The 16,949-nt window shown below is 42.4% G+C and overlaps 1 protein-coding gene across 5 annotated transcripts in view; it reads left to right on the top strand.

The window, feature by feature from the left end:
• Positions 1-16,334, top strand: part of pals2b (protein associated with LIN7 2, MAGUK p55 family member b) — a 21,648-nt gene extending 5,314 nt beyond the window's left edge. For 2 of the 5 annotated variants that reach the window (XM_084379158.1, XM_084379157.1), the window contains exons 2-14: positions 1,002-1,064; positions 4,953-5,226; positions 8,935-9,053; positions 9,654-9,806; positions 11,765-11,917; positions 12,275-12,502; positions 13,326-13,457; positions 13,537-13,633; positions 13,963-14,031; positions 14,116-14,277; positions 14,388-14,590; positions 14,701-14,829; positions 14,970-16,334. In XM_084379158.1, coding sequence (XP_084235284.1) covers positions 5,094-5,226; positions 8,935-9,053; positions 9,654-9,806; positions 11,765-11,917; positions 12,275-12,502; positions 13,326-13,457; positions 13,537-13,633; positions 13,963-14,031; positions 14,116-14,277; positions 14,388-14,590; positions 14,701-14,829; positions 14,970-15,146 — 1,755 coding nt within the window. In that variant the 5' untranslated portion in view covers positions 1,002-1,064; positions 4,953-5,093 and the 3' untranslated portion in view covers positions 15,147-16,334. The remainder of the gene's footprint in view (positions 1-1,001; positions 1,065-4,952; positions 5,227-8,934; positions 9,054-9,653; positions 9,807-11,764; positions 11,918-12,274; positions 12,503-13,325; positions 13,458-13,536; positions 13,634-13,962; positions 14,032-14,115; positions 14,278-14,387; positions 14,591-14,700; positions 14,830-14,969) is intronic. The other 3 variants (XM_084379159.1, XM_084379160.1, XM_084379161.1) reach the window with 3 other exon arrangements.
• The last annotated feature ends 615 nt before the right edge of the window (positions 16,335-16,949 follow it).

The raw sequence follows: 16,949 nt of genomic DNA, 5'->3' as shown, positions 1-16,949 counted from the left end.
TCGCAATCTTAGGTTGTCACATCATTGTAACCATCAACCATGAAGGACAGATAAGTGAAATCTGTTATCCTTTCACTAGTCTTCTTTGTCTGTGAATCTGCGATAACTAACTCACAAGCACAATTGGTGTTGACGACTGTCCTCTAGGCGACCTGAGATTGACTTCAGGAGAAGTAATACTGAGGAATTAACATATCACCGTAGTTTGTTAACACCTATACAGAATTGTACCTGTTTGGGCCTTTTACCTTTATTGCATAGTAAAGGGAAAAGGCAGTACGGAAGTGCCTAGTTTGTATTTCCATACTGCTAAGATCTTGTTACATATTGGCCAACATACAAAACGATAACAACATATCCGCAGTAATGTCGATGCATGTATTGGTCTGGCCGATTTGGCCCTGCTTCCTGCATTGTGTACTGCATCTATTTGTGTATATTAACCAAAACTGCAATAGTTAAATCACTGACAAGCAAATGTCAGCTAATAATACTGACCCTCTAATATGCAGGTCTAGTTCTACGTAACACACATACTGTATAGAGGGTGTGTGTGCGTTTGTTTGAGTTTGCAAGTGAAAGTAAGAGATGAGTATTTCAGGGAATGAATGCAGACTGCTTTGTCATTACTTTCAGAGAATAGTGGCCATTTACTACGTTGGCGGCACCGTGCCAGCTGATGATGCAGGGATCCTTGAATAGCTGAAGACAATGAATCGTCCTGGATGACTCTGTGCATCGCTCGGAGCAAACAACAGCCCCAGTCTGCAGACGAGACTCGTGTATCTTGCAAAAGATGGGGCTGACATAGATAGATTAGAGAGATAATCCAAAGGGGAAAAAGAAGGAGTTTATCGAGTGTGTGTGTGGGATAGTACCTAACTGAATGCTCAAGCAAGTGTGTGTGTGAGGAATGACGAAAACTGGTTTGAGGGTAGGACTGAATATTCAGAAAAGTCACATTTTGACCCATCTGTCTTCCACTCTCTCTCTCTCTCTAGGTCTTCACAGTTGACTGATGAGCAGCCAGTAGGACGGGGATTGGGCTACACCGACTAGCACAGGTAAACACAGCTCTCTCCCCTCTGTTCTGCAGTACTGACACCCTGGAGATGTTTAGGAAAATGTTTTCTGTCATGATTTTATCAGTTCAGTTGGAGGACTGCCAGTCTTTGAAGCAAAGATGTGTCGATCACTGCTCTAAAAGAACTTCACTTTTAAGGAAGTAAGGAAGCAGATGGTGTTTACGTCCATGTGGATTACAAGGTTGATAATATTTTCTCTTTATATACAGAGCCATGAAAACCGTGAAATTGTATATTTATTTACTGCCTATGAATCCTTTCTATGGCGGGCAGGAAGCACATCTGTTACATTAGTGGCCATTGTTGTGTGCAGTTATATCTTTCTCAGTAGGGGTGGGAACCACAGAGTTACCCACAATAAGATAACATCATGATACATCACCCATGATAATGATGGTATTATGAATTCATAATTGCATACAATCATCTGTGATACATCATTATGACTGTGTAACCGAAGAAGAAAGAACAACTCAGTCACCAGAATAAGTTGTTAGCAGTTAACGTTTCTGCAAAAAACAGATACGTGTCATATCACGTTTAAAGTACATGTTTATTACCCGACTTTTTATATTGGAAGGAAGGGGGATGGTGGTAGAGTTACAGGCAAGAAGGCTGCCGACCTGGTGAACGCCGTTAGTCTACGTTCCTGCATTTGTAAATGTGACAATTTCCAGCTGTTTTTGTGGCGACCAAAACTGGTATTTTAAGACAAACCATGATGTTTTCCAAACCCTAACCAATTGTTTTTTTGTACCTAAACCTGACCACAGCACAAGTACAGCATTGTGACAAGAGAAACGGTGAAAATTGAACCTACAGAAACATAAAGTTGCAGCATAAAGAAATACAAAGTTTTAACTTACCTGTGGTTTGGCAAAAACTTTACATATCAACATTTATTCTGGTGATTGATTTAGAAAAAATAGACAAAAATCAGGAATTATTTATCAATTCACAGCATTGTAGTGTCAGTTCAACAGAAAATGAGAGCTGATATGAAACAATGCACATAAAAGTGCCTAGAGTCTTAGCTTGTATACTGCATCTTGTTAATGTCCATGTGAGCCACTATCCCAATGTAAAATAGCCATAAACAAGCAGAAGGATACCCTAGTGCCACAAGTCATGAAGTTGCGACTCTGGTACATGTAATTGGCAAAGGGAATCTGTTTCGAGCGCCTCATGTTTGAATAGAAATATCAATATTTGGCACTAGTGTATATATAATGTTTATCTTAGACTAGGATGCAACATACTCATTAAATACCAGGGTTCTTTCACTCAGGGCTGTTTACATACAGAAACTGTCTTATTGCTGAATAATTCATCAATTATTTTAATAAAACAGAGCACAGTCTTATTTAGCTCATTATAGCCTTGGAGCATGGTGATCAGTCTGTCAAGTCAAATCTGTGATGACTTCCCATGATGCTTTGTTTTCTCCTAAACAAAGCATTTAGCTTTGTTTTCTCCCCACACAGCTGTTCTGCCTGAGTCAAACTCTGTGTGAAACCAGCTCTCATCTTGTTACTTTCTGAAAAGGAACAATTAGAGGAAAATCATACATGTTATCAACAAACTGTGAAAAGTATTTAGCTCTCTTGGCTATTTATCGTAATATTAGCTAGCAGAAATATACTCTAACACCATAATGATGTAATGACCGTTTAAACTTGAGCCAGAGGGCCATTTCAGAAGGCTACCTTAGTGTACAGCAGCAAAGCACTGCCAGCAGTATCACACTGTTCGCCGTGTAGCGATGTTTGAACACTGGTTATGGTGAGAGAGGGAGAGAGAGATTCTGTAATCCTGTGCTTTCGTGGCCGGATTAAAATCTCATGTCCTGGGGTTGGGGGAGGGGTGGACCTGGGTGGAGGAGAGGCGGGGCGGATTAAAGCCTGCTACAGATCTGCTCTTTGCACAGCTGTGTTGCTGTGGGAGGGGCTTGAGGGACGCAGAAGGGGAGGGGCCTGTTTTAAATGAATGTTAACACTGAGCTGTGTGAGCTGCGTCTTCAGCGTTTCTTCTTTATCTTGAGAAACTTGATATTTCAACACGCTGCAATGGCTTCTTGGTTTCTAGCCATGCTGAGGCAGCTCTCGGGATGGCAGTGTTGGTTCCTTGGTTAGTCAGACCATCACTTTGGTTGACACTGAAATATCTTAACACCAATTTGAGGATTTGCCATGGAGTTTTGTAAATTCATTTATTGTCCCCAGAGGCTGAATCTAAGAGAATCTGGTGATCCCCTGACTTTATCTGTAGCCAACAACAGGTCATAAGTCTCACTCATCCAGTGAAATAGCTCATCATCACCATGATGGATTGGCACAAATTTGTAGAGACAATCATCGTCCCCAGAGGATGAACCCTAATGTATCTGGTGATCCACTGACTTTTTCTCTAGCGCCACCAACACGTCAAATTTCTCATTTATCCAGTGAAATATCTCTACATCGACTGGATGGATTGGCAGAGAGTTGATAGACATTCATGGTCCCCAGCAGATAAATCGTAATAACTGTGGTGACTTTTCATCAAGAACCATCATCAGTCCTGTCATTTTCAGCTTTACTGAACAAATGTTAGCATGCTTGTATGCTAAACTAAGGTGGTAAACATTATACTTGCTAAACATTAGCAGTCATTTTGAGCATGCTGATGATAGCAGTCCGCTCGAAGCAACCATGGCAAAGTACAGCCTCACAGAGCTGCTAACAAGACTAACTGGATGTTAAGCGTTCATGCATTTATTCTGTGTTTATAGTGATTATTCATTTCCAATGAGACACGTATAAAATGAGGCATTGGGAGAGGAAATTGATATATATAAAAAATGGGGTTCCTTCTAAGAAAGTACCACACCCAGTAGCTTGCCCAAAGTATTTAGGCTCAGGCATGAAGCATCTTAAACTGCAGCCCCAAAATATGCATAATCCAGTCAGCACCTCAAAACTACCGATTTAGCAAGAAGAAAGGTGGTAAGGGCACATTAATTTAAGGAGGAAGAGAGACCAAAGAGAAAAAAAAGGGAGAGAAAAAGCTCCCATTAGGCTGACACATGCTGCTTTAAGGAGCTGGACGACCGCTGAGGGAATTCGTACGAGCACAATCTGCACACGCTGAGAGTTTCTGCACATTGCTGCAGCGGGGTGTCCAAACCGTGAGCAGTGTGAATGAGAGATTGAAGGAGGAAAAGAATGGGACTGTAGGGTCAGGCCCCCTTCAGTAACACTTACTTATGTAAGATTACTTACATAATGACACATTCAAGTGGTGTGTACGTGAGTGTGTGTACCTCCGTCTAGACAAGAGGGGCAACTCGACTTTGGGTGGGGTCGGGGAAACAAGAGGAGGGGTACTCAAGCAAGCCCTCAACAGCAGGAGAGGATTGTGGGATTATGTGTGTGTGTGTGTGTGTGTGTGTGTGTGTGTGTGTGTGTGTGTGTGTGTGTGTGTGTGTGTGTGTGTGTGTGTGTGTGTGTGTGTGTGTGTGTTGTCATGGGAGGGAGGGGGGGGGGGTAATGGTTTGGAAGGTATTAAAGCCAGAGTGGAGGGAGGGGACTGACAAGCATTGAACGCATGTCCACATCTGTGTATGCGATCCAGCTTTCTACCTCTCTCTGTCTCTTTTCATGCTTGTCTCTCTGAACTTATCTTCACATCGGCCTCTTCCCTTCTTAAATTCTCCCCCTCATATTTCCTCCTCCTCTCTGCTCCTCTTTCCCTCCTCATCTCTTAATATCCCCTGATCTTAATCCCACTCTATTGTCGCTCTCTTTGTGTCTCTTCTCTCATTCTGTCCTCAATCCCCTCTCTCTCTTCTGTACTCTCTCTCTCTCTCTCTCTCTCTCTCTCTCCCAGTTTCTTGGGAGTTTAGCGGGTCAGCAGTGCCAGACAAGACGATTGGAGGACAGAAGACATAGTTGCAGAACTACTGGTGGTTTACAAGTGGTTAGCCTTAGCATACTTGTGGCTGCAGGGAGGAAGAAGGAGGGCTTGGCGATGGTCACAGCTATGGAGGATGCCTGTCCCAATGGGGTACGGGAAGAGGCGGAGGAGATGACGCCCCCGGGACAGCCTGGCGTGGAGGGGCCCTCGGCCGTGCAGTCCCCCCAGGAGCCAGATGCGTCTGGAGGTGAGGAAAGAAGGAGGAAGAGGTGGGGTGTCATATGTTTAGATGAACGGAGAGATACTGTAGTCTTTAGTGTATTAAGTTTTAAACTTTGAGATGGAGGGATTTGTGTAATGGTTTTTTGAAAAGAAAATAATAATCAGAGGGCAGCACTGGTTGTCAGGTAACTCCTACAGAGGTGGGTGGTTGGCAGATTTTTCTTTTAAATGTAGATGATGTGATAATCTTTTAGAGCAGTGGTTTGCAACCAGTGTTATCTGATGTATCTCCTGCCCTGTCAGATGAACTCAAGCATCCCTTCATCATTATGCACCAAAGTGTTCACTTAACTTGATTAAACTAGATGTTATTCAACGCTATCATGTAAAACGTGATTATGTTTTCATATAATTCAATCAATATTAAAGTTGGTTTGTACAACTTTCCACCGGTAGGCCTACTATTAACACTAGCTGGACATTTCAACAATTAATCCATGACTTTTAGCTATTTCAACCGTTCAGTTTAAGGTAACTCAGCCTTCTTCAGCTGGTTAGCCATTATCCAGAAGTTTTAGCTAATTATTGCAACTGCTTTGCCATTGTCTTGAAGTTGTAGCTGTTGTTTCCAATGTTCAGCCTTTATCCTAAAGTTTTCGCTCACTATTCAACCGTTAAGCTCTTATCTTTACGTTTTAGCCAACTATTCCAACTGCCGAGCCATTATCTTAAAGTTTTAGCCTTGTTTCCATTGCTCAGCCTTTATCTTTAAGTTGTAGCTAAGTATTCCAACTGTTAAGCTCTTATCTTAAAGTTTTAGCCAACTGCTTCCACTGTTTAGCCATTATTTTAAAGTTTTAACTATCCCAACAGTATAGCCAGTACTTCAAGATTGAACTGTTATTCATTACTTTTACTGTAACGTTACCTATATTTCAATCCTAGTTATCTATCTATCTATCTATCTATCTATTATAGCCATTGATTCCTTACTGTATAGACCTCTGTGCTCCCTGACTAGCGTATTTTCATACACTGTCACATGCAACAGGTAGCATTTAGGTGTTGTAGTTGACTCAATGTATAGATTTTTCCCACAATGAAGATGTCATTTCTGTTTGTAAAATGTATATTCGTTTAGCTAGTCTATAATCTTTCCCACATACCATAGAAATAGCAGAACCATATTGCTTGTTGTGAAAGCAGCTTGTTTTTCCTCGGGGCTGTTCAGTTCCTAACCCACACAACTGAAAAAAAATCACTGGAATATATTTGTTAGGGGTAATGATCTTTTGTGTCAGTCAAGGTGCTCCTCTGATCTCAATCTTGTGAGCTAAAAACAAAATGATAACAAATGATAGGCGACAGGTTGCCAGGTTTTTATCTCGTGGGATTTGTGTCGCATTCCTTGAGAAATGGAGGAAGGGTTTCTTAAGCAGGTAGTCTCTGCATTGGCATTCAAAGCACACGCCGCTGGTAGGTGTACATACAGAGGCGTTGGTTAGATGGTGAGGGAGACTGCAGACGAACCACAGAGTGCCACAGAGGGAGGAATTAAAAGCAGGTAAGCAGGATAATTCATTATGTAGATGAATGAACCATCTGGGCGAAAAAAACACCATACTGCAACTATTCAGCGCTGTAATCTCTTAGCTTTTACAACTTCTTCAGGCCAGGCTTAGCAAGAGACTGGTAGGTGGTTGTATCTCCATGCCATATTTCATAGGATTATAGAGACTTTAGGACGGAGGCTTTAGTTCATCTCCAATCTCTTGCTGGATAGAAAAGCATCTTTTAGTTGTTGAGTAATGTACACACTAGCACACGTGGCAGGGCAGAGGGGTCGCTGGACGGGCCAGGATGAGCAAACATTCCTGTGGTCGAGGACGCAGTGACACAATGAGCTGACCGATTGGGGAAAGGTCAACACGGACAGCACAGAAAACTTGCCGGGATCCAGCTGTTTGTTTTTATAGCGGTGTATTTTTTAGGTTTTGTGGTCAGTGTTTCATATTTTTTTCATATTTGAGCATGTCAGAGAGGTCAGGTTTCTGTTGCTGAGTGCAAGTCTGTCTCATGCACGCTTTTTTTCTGACTTTCACAAAAACGGGGCAGCGTTACAAATTTTAGGTTTGGAAGTTCAGAGAATTGGAAAACAAATTATTCTCAGAATTTCAGGAGGTTGAAACGAGGCTAATTTTCAGAGTGAGTGAGTGAGTGAGTGAGTGCAGAGCAATCAAGCCGGTGGTTTAAGGCTAGTTTATGTGTGTGGATGTGTGGATGTGTTTATGACAATTACAGCTCTGCCCTGAGACTTTGTGTTTATTGTAGCTTGTGAAACATGGTGTGGGGTCCCTAGAGGAACTGAATATCCTGTCCATATCCGAATTGACTTTTAGATTGTGTTTCTGTGTTGTCATGCAGTAAATATATTGTTTTATGGATATACAGATTTAATCATCTGCAGTGCAGTTTTTAACCTCCCTCCCCTCGTAGTCCTGCTTTAAGAGGATCATAAATATTTAAGGTGTGTTTTTGCATGGAGCCTGCTGTTTATGCAGTCTGTCTGTACTCTGTTATCAAGGCACAGTGAGATCTTCTTGGCGTCATTGTGAGATAAATTGTATTTTCTCCCTCTTCTTCCTTCTTAATCATGCAGCTGTGACTTTTGTATGCATGATGAATGATGGATGGATGATAAAAAATGACACTGTCAAACTGTAGTTTTACTGATGTGACAGCTTTTGCGCTGCAAACCAGAAATAGTAGAATAAAATACAGAAATGCACTCATTTTGGATGAGAACTACTACCCAGCCCTTCCAAAAGAAGCAACTTCATGTATTCACATGCAAGAGCACATGTTTTGCATGTCCAAAAAACAGATATACCATCAAATTATCACTTAGAATGCTGTTGCATATGAGATATTGCGTGTGAAGTGTTGTATCTTTACAAAAATACATGTGAAATTTGTGTTTTTGTATAAAATTCCACGTTAAATATCTGAACGGCATATATCATGTTGATTTATCACATGTGTAGTGTGCTTTTTTGTCAAGGATTTGTCAAGTTGATTAATATTATATAAAGTACACATATAAAACACTACAAACAAACGCAGTATGTCATGCTTTGTATTTTTCGAGGCAGCAATTTAGTGCCTGAGATTAAAGTATGACTTGACTTAATGAGATAATGAGATACACGAGTCAAGTTTAAAGATGATGATAGGCTAGTGGAGCAAAATGCAGATAAATCATGGAGTAATTTCAACTGTATACAAGTGCTGACTGGACATATTTACCACCTACGCAAGTGTATAATGACACAGAGAAACACGCGCTCGCACACACACAAGTTCCCAGGGCTTTAAGTGTCTTAAATGGGCTTAAACAAGCTTTGAGACCCTGGTATTAGCGCGTTAGCTAGTTGTCCACGCCTTTCCCTGTCTCTGTTTGTGTGCAGAATACAAAACTCATCAGTTATAAATGCATATAAATACAAATGTGTCTCTCATTTTGAAGCATTTTGGCCTAGTTTTGTAATAACTCAGCTCTTCTGACCTTCAGTGTTCACTGTTCGCCCTCTCAGCTGATGCACTATCTTTAAAGCTGTTGTGTGTGTGTGTTACAGCTTTGTTTGACTTTCACGCCCAGATAACTCTTCTTATCTTTCTCCCTCTCTTTGTCTATGTCTGCATCTTTGTCTCTCGCCTTGCCTCGTCCATCCAGCCATGCAGCAGGTGGTGGATAATGTGGGTGACCTTCCCACCTCCACGGGCGCAAAGGACATCGACCTGCTCTTCCTGCGCGGCATCATGGAAAGTCCCACTGTACGCACCCTGGCTAAGGTAGCACACATACATGGCTCGTGTCGAGCACCAGCGAGCAGACTAACCGCTGGCCAGTGCCGAGCCCCCTGAGCTCTTTGCATGCTGAAGTACAGTAAGGCTTTGACTAACAGAGCGCTCAGTGCATCTGCACGCAGAGGGACTGCACAAATGCATACTGTCAGCCAAGTGACGCATCTTTACTGACACTGCATGTATTGCAATGCCTGTGCACACAGCTTCACCGCTGTAGCAAGTCTAGTGTGCAGTGAGTTCGCTTAGAGGACATTTGTAGCTCCTGTGACACAGGCTGTTGTCATTTTGTTGTCATTTTCTGACATTTAACAGCTTCTCACAGGGCTGGAACTTGAAAAGATGACAGTTGCCTAAACATAAACTCCTTCGCCTTTTAAAATTGTAACATGAGGCTGACAGCTTGCTTATAGAGCAAAATAATCCCACAGTAAATGTCGAATCCAATATGTCAGAAATCACTACTACACAATAAAAGTCAGTTTCATTCTTTCGTCCACACGCCCAAATAAATACAAACACAATGCACGGATTCATAAGAGAGAAGAAAACACACCTGCCCTTCCTGAGCGTCTCCATCTCCCCCAGGCTCAAGAACAGCTGGAGGAAGTGAAGCTGGAGGCGGTGCAGGACAACAACGTGGAGCTGGTGACAGAGATCCTGGGTGACATAAGCACTCTCAAGGTTAAAGACGACAGCGCGGCCGAACTGTCCAGGATCCTGCAGGAGCCACACTTCCAGGTGAGCAGAGTAAACTAGCAATCTGACACGACTCCTGGGTGTAATTTTCCCGCTTGCAACTTCTTTCAACACCACTGATTGACTTTGCAAATATGTGTTAATTTTACTGCTCATTGTTGACCGTTATTCAACCTTTAGCCGCTACATAAAGGCTTGCGTGGAAAGTCAGAATAATGTAATATGTAACTGTGCGTATTCGAGAGATTAGTCTTGATTTTTTTTTTTCTTTCAAATGTTTATAGCACAGTAAACATTCAACTCAGCCGAGATTTGTGACATTGTGACTGTAGTTACAGTAGCACAGACAGAGCTGATGTTTTGGATCCCGGCCTCATGCATCAGTAGAACATTAACCTCTATCCTCGGACCTACCAGGGGCTTTACGCAGGCTAGACCAATAGGAGTTAGACTTCTGAGCTCCAGCCAAGCCTCTGCACCAATCAGAGCCCTTCGTGCTGTAAGCTGAAGGATAAGACCCTTCTGACCTACTGAGAGAGAGCGAGAGAGAGAGGGACACACAAGTTGGGAAGAAATAGAGAGGGAACGAGGGAAACAGATATTACATCACATATTGAGCTTGTCAGTTTTTATAAACTGCATGTGTTTATCTGATAGTTTTTCTAATTGCTTGGAAGACATTTAAAAAGTAGTGCTGTTAAGTGTCTCCAAAAAAACTGGCTTGGATGAACTTTGGTGGATTGATATTCAGTGAACCAAGAATTAATTGATTAGATTTTGGTGATGGTCCATATTTGGGATTTGAGCCATTAGATGATTTGTTTCGGGGGGAGTTTAAGCCATAATTTAGACCCATGCAGGACTTTATAGTTCAGTGTTTACACAGCTCGGTGTTCACATTTTATGTTTTAATGCTGCAGGAAAATCAAACCCAGAAGACAGCTGATAAACAAACTGCAACAGATGCTGCAGCATCACAAATCAAACATTTATTCTGCTTTACAATTTCACCATCTGTCGTCATGTTCTACCCTGTACATCCATAATCTACTTTTTGCTTTATAACAGCATGGTGCCGTTTTGTTTACATCAGTTACAGTGAGACTATGTAGCTTCTGCTAAATGTGGCCACAAGTGAAAATTACAGGATACTTCTCAGTGTTCTTATAGGCTACTGTTTTTTAATCCTACCTATTGAATATCAGGCACACCGGTGTGACCACTGAAATTGCTTAGTCTCACTTGACAGATTTTTGGGCATATGTACGACTAAAATACTCGCACCCTAAATACGCTAAAACATAGCATAACAGTAGCATAAGAAGGGTCTTAAAATCAGCAAACTGACTGCAGAAATGTTTCTCACACAGCAGTATCTCTCTAAAGTTTGCTAATATTTGCTCAAATTAGCCAACGTAAGCAACTAATCATACTAGAAGAAGTTAGGCTTAAACAGCGAAACCACTGAGTGTATTCAATTGAACAAAGATGTGTTTTATTGCTTATAAGCTATCTTTTCATTTAGAGAAATCATTTTCCTTTCCTCCTTTTCAAAAGTTACATAGTATTGCTTAAATAATCATCACTCTTGCACTTTGTCCTCTTCTGTCGTCATACTCTACCCTTTACATAAATCATCATTTACAGGTGAGACTGTGTGGCTTTTGCTAAATGTGATCTCAAGTGACAATTACGGGATGAAACTAAATGCTTAAACATAGTGTAACAGAAGCATAAGTAGAGTCTTTAAGTCATCAAACTGAGTGAAGTAATGTTACTTACAAAGCAATATCTTTCTAAAGCTTGCTAACATTTGCAAAAATTAGCCACCATAAGCAACTGGTAATACAACACCAAGTGAGGCCCAAACAGCACAGGGTGCATTTCTCTTGCAAATGAACTCAACTTTCTCATCACAAGAGGAAGAATGTACTTCTCTTCTTGACCTAATATTGCTTTACTCATCAGTCTCACATGCTGTCCTCCTCTCTTTCTTTTAGTCTCTCTTGGAGGCCCACGACATGGTGGCCTCCAAGTGCTACGAAATCCCGCCCCCGACTGAGACGGCCAATGATGCGGCAGTGAACAGCGCTCTGATGCAGGCTGATGCTGTGCGCATGATTGGCATCCGAAAGAAGGCCGGAGAGCCACTGGTGAGTGGAGCGAGACGGTCTGAGTGTACCAGCCTGTGTGTGTGTGTGTGTGTGTGTGTGTGTGTGTGTGTGTGTGTGTGTGTGTGTCTGTGTGTGTCTGTGTGTCTGTGTGTCTTGCTGGAGGAGTGGTTGAGTACATGATTAAGTGATTAATTAAGGGTGTCTGAAGGACACAAGCTGGAGAAATAGGTCCTCTTGTACACTCATGGAATCTTTGGTCACCTGTCAGTGTTGGTAGATGTCAGATAGATGAATTGTAGGTGAAGGTGAGTGAAACAGTGTGTGTGTGTGTGTGTGTGTGTGTTAACAATCAGATAGCAGAGGATAAGCATCGCTCTGCTCTCTCCCTCCTCTCAGGGCGTGACATTTCGCGTGGAGAAAGACGACCTTGTCATTGCTCGAATCCTTCATGGCGGCATGATTGACAGGCAGGGTCTGCTCCACGTGGGTGACATCATAAAGGAAGTGAACGGGAAGGACGTCGGCAACAACCCCACCGAGCTACAGGAGATGCTGAAAGACTGCAGCGGAGGGATCACGCTGAAAATACTCCCGAGCTACCGAGACGCTCCGGCACCTCCACAGGTAAACATGTCAGATAGGATGCTAATGTAAACACAAGCTCGCACACTTATGTAATGAGCGGCAGATGTTGGGCAGTGGTACAGGGCTGGTGATCTGTCCTGCAGCCCTCCCACAATCCCCTGCGCAGGAATGTGAACCCTGGGAGCCCTATTAATAACACTCCACATACTATCTAGGTCACACTAGCTGTTTCTGTCTCTTGCACACACTCCAAACACACGCTTCCTGTAATCTCATGCTCTCTCTCACATGGAAAGTACAGTAATTTATGATATTTTTAGATATTTTCTCTCAGATTATTTTTCAAGCAGTTATGGCTCCTGATTGGAAAACAAAAAGTCCTGAAGATATCGTGCATCCTGAATAAATGGATAGAAATCGTAAGAGCTTATAGGGCTTAAATTGAATGAAGAGCAGTGAAACCGAATGAGACATAATGCAAAATCACATCCTGCTCTGTGACTCAGGGCGCGCTGCTCAGAATGTTTTACTGGCTTGTTTTATTGCTTCCTCTGGCGGCTTGTTTAATCTAATACACTGGCCAGAGCACTTACCCTTCCTGGCAAAAGCCTCCACTGCTCCACTGTTTGGCGCAGCGTGAGCAGCTGTGTTGGGTGCAGAGTTGGACGTAGGATGTAATGGGTGTGAATGAGCCACTGTTGCCGTGTCGGAGTGTAAGACAACATGCTGCTTTTTCTTTTTTTTTGAGTCCATGTGCTTCCTTTTATTGTAATCGAGACACATTTTCCCATGGAGACAAACGCCCACATGAGTTTGAATTCATTCCTGCCAAGACTCAGAGCTGTGCATGTGTCCGTCACAGGTGTACGTGCGGCCGTACTTCGACTACAACCCAGCCAACGACAACCTGATCCCCTGTCGAGAGGCGGGGATGGCCTTCAACAAAGGCGACATCCTTCAGATTGTCAACAGAGAGGATCCCAACTGGTGGCAGGTGAGCCTTCATCCAAATGTTTCCTTAAAATGACGTGAGATTTCTAGACTTGACCGTGCTGATCTGTGATCTCTGCTAGGCATGTCATGTGGTCGGTGGAGCGACCGGACTGATACCCAGTCAGTTCTTGGAAGAGAAGAGGAAAGCTTTTGTCCCTCGAGACTTTGATGGATCAGGTATGTTTCCTGTGTGTGTTTCTCACCTGATCTCTGAATAAACACTGTGAATCGTGCTTCAGTGAAAGCTAAAACACCCGAAAAGGTCCTGTTTCTCTCTATTAGTATGACTGTTAAAAAGCTGGATTGGTCTTAAGTCTGTAAACTGGTTGTCTGCCTGACTCCTGTCACTTTTCAATTGGTTTTACCACAAAACTGATTTATATAGCTAGAAGGCCTGTGCAGCCAATGTGTCTTATGCTTAGAAAATGGTCCATGTCTGCCCTCTTCTGGCCAATTCTTGTAATAACACATGCATACATCTGCACACATGTTGTCTTGTTTTGTAGGGATCCTTTGTGGAACCATAGCTGGAAAGAAGAAGAAGAAGATGATGTACCTGACAGCCAAGAATGCAGGTAAGAAGACTTTTAATGCTCTTGGTTTTAACTGACATCTTTAGTCACTTTGATTGGCTGTTAATTGTGCCTTCCTTTAAACAGAGTTTGACAGACATGAGCTGCAGATCTATGAGGAAGTGGCAAAGGTGCCAGCATTCCAGAGAAAGACACTGGTTCTGATTGGTGCTCAGGGCGTGGGCCGGCGCAGCCTGAAGAACCGACTGATGGTCCTCCATCCCACACGCTTCGGCACAACTATACCATGTATGACATGCCTCTTTTTTGTCTGTATTTCTAAATTCTGTCATGCTCTAGTGCAAAAAAAAAAAAAGAGGAGAAAGCTTATCAAACATTTAACTGAGCGTTTTGTTCAGACACTTCACGGCGGCCCCGAGACGATGAGCTGATCGGCAACTCCTACCACTTCACCTCAAGGACGGAGATGGAGGTGGACGTGAAGGGCGGCCGGTTCCTGGAGCACGGCGAGTACGACGGCAACCTGTACGGCACCAAGATCGACTCCATCCACGAGGTGGTGGACACTGGACGCACCTGCATCCTGGATGTCAACCCACAGGTGAGGCGAGGTTAAAGGTTAGACGTGCTGGGGCTGAATTTAACACATATCTCAAAGTGTTGAGGGAACACCTGGCAGCGATTAATGTCCCCTACTGTGTGTCTCCTCAGGCTCTGAAGGTACTGAAAACAGCAGAGTTCATGCCTTACGTGGTGTTCATTGCAGCGCCTGATTTTGATACTCTCAAGGGCATGCACAAAGCTGTGGTGGACGCAGGCATCACCACGAAGCAACTCACGGTAGGTTAACCATGCCATTGCACATCATCAGCACAAATGCTAATGGTGATTGAGCAGTACTTCAGATGTGTGAAGGCAGCACCTAGCATCTATAGCCTGTATACATTTCCACCACTTACCTTTCCTTCGTGCGTTGGCAGGATGTGGACCTGAGGAAGACGGTGGATGAGAGCGCTCGGATCCAGAGGGCGTACAGCCACTACTTCGACCTGACCATCGTCAACGACAACCTGGACAAGGCCTTTGAGACGTTACAGGCGGCCGTGGACAAACTGTGCAGTGAACCCCAGTGGGTCCCGGTGAACTGGGTGTACTGAGGACCAGCTGACCACTCTGAGCGGGTCACACTGACCCAACCAGCATGTGTGTGTTTCTGACCACAAAGGCCAAAGAAGAGGAGAAGAGAGCAGAAATCCTGAGTAATAAAAATAAAAAAATACTTCTCTAATCGCTCTCTCCTCTTCGGCCTGCACGCCGTGCGACTTTTTTACTACTCAAAACTCAAAGGGAAAGAGTGCTTATTTATTTTATAACTTTTTATGAAAGATCTTTCTATTCAATGTGAGAATGAAACAAAAAAATCTGGTCACATTACTTGGGCCATATTTTTGCATTAATTTATTGTTGTAGTCGTCTTACACCTAGTCGTTTCCCTTTGATTTCAAGTGTTCGTATAAGTCTTTCTTCGTCGACATCCAGGATTAATGACCACCGTCCAAGCTTCGATATGATCCCAAGACCATGAGAAGATCTTTGCGCAGTCATTGTCCAAGAAACCTGTCAGTGTTGCACAACATTGCCATGTTTGAGAAACCTGTGTAGCTGGTTTATTTTCACGTCAATACAAATTTAAACCCTTAGTGTTTTTATGTAGCCGGCCCTAAACTCTTCTGTCAGTGTCCTCCACAGGATCAGAAGAGGTTTAAAGGCCTGTTTGTGCACAACTCCTTAAGTCTGTAAAAGAAAAACAAATTTTATAATGTACTTTTTCATGATCAAACACTGTCATTGTTCATTTTGTCTAGATTGTGTTCTTATACTAGTTTTCCATCAATGTGGTGATTTATAGTGTAGTGTTTCTGTCACGTGATCCTTTTGATTTGTTTTCAATTATCCTGTTATCAGTCTGTCAACATCAACATCGTCATTGACCGTCATCGTTACTGTCTACATAAGCCAATTTGTTGATCTTTTATATATGTGAATGTGGCACAAACCCACTCCCTCCTAATGGTCCTTATCTTCTGTGTTGCAGTATGCCAAAGCCCTGATCATATTCCAAATAAAGTTTGAAATTCAGAAATGTTAAATTGGATTGGTATTTACTCTGATATAAATGTATAAATGTTAAATGCATCGAGCAACGCCAAAGGGTTTAATAAATATGATAAATTGTTTGTCTTCAACTTTATACATTGGTTTGAGAACAAGTCAAATATTTTAAAAATGCAATTTATTTGTTCTAAATACTTTAAAACCTCAATAAATGTATATGGATTAAAATATATGGATACTCATTTGCAATATACGTTGTGTATGTACACTACTGCTGAAAAGTATGGGGTAGTTTGGAAACTAGATGGTTCCATTGTATTCAATTGTCTTCTGTGAAAAAGACATCGAATTGGCACGCTGGCAGAAGATAGATAAGGAAGGAAAGGAACGAAGAAAGAACAAAGGTAGGTAGAATAAAATAAAACTATTCACATGGCTACAAGTCATTAGAGGTGAGAAAATGTGTAGTTTGGGTGAACTAACCCTTTAATCTCTTTTAACCCAATTGCAAGGAAGGTGTGTAATCATATAGGCGGAACATCTGCTTCAACTCATTTATACCAGAAGACTATCTGAAACTGAAGCGGTGCATTCAGAGCCGCTACATATTGATCAGTGCAACAGCTCAAGTCGAGTCCCTCCTGACCTGACCTAATTCAACTGACAGACTAGTTAAACTTCAATATATTGTATGGTGACAGTCACTTGTAACAGCATAATGTTCAATAATATATATATTTTTTTTTAATTTGCCTGATAAAAGAAAATTGTCGTGATCAATTGTGCATAAGACTATAAATGACAAAGCCGTATATTGTCCCAGTGGTGTTTCTCCTACTGGAAAC

The sequence above is a fragment of the Pagrus pagrus genome, assembly GCF_965226575.1.
Source record: "Pagrus pagrus genome assembly, chromosome: 17".
Taxonomy (NCBI): Eukaryota; Metazoa; Chordata; class Actinopteri; order Spariformes; family Sparidae; genus Pagrus; species Pagrus pagrus.
The sequence above is the reverse complement of the archived record's forward strand: the minus strand, read 5'-3'. Positions and strand labels throughout refer to the sequence as shown.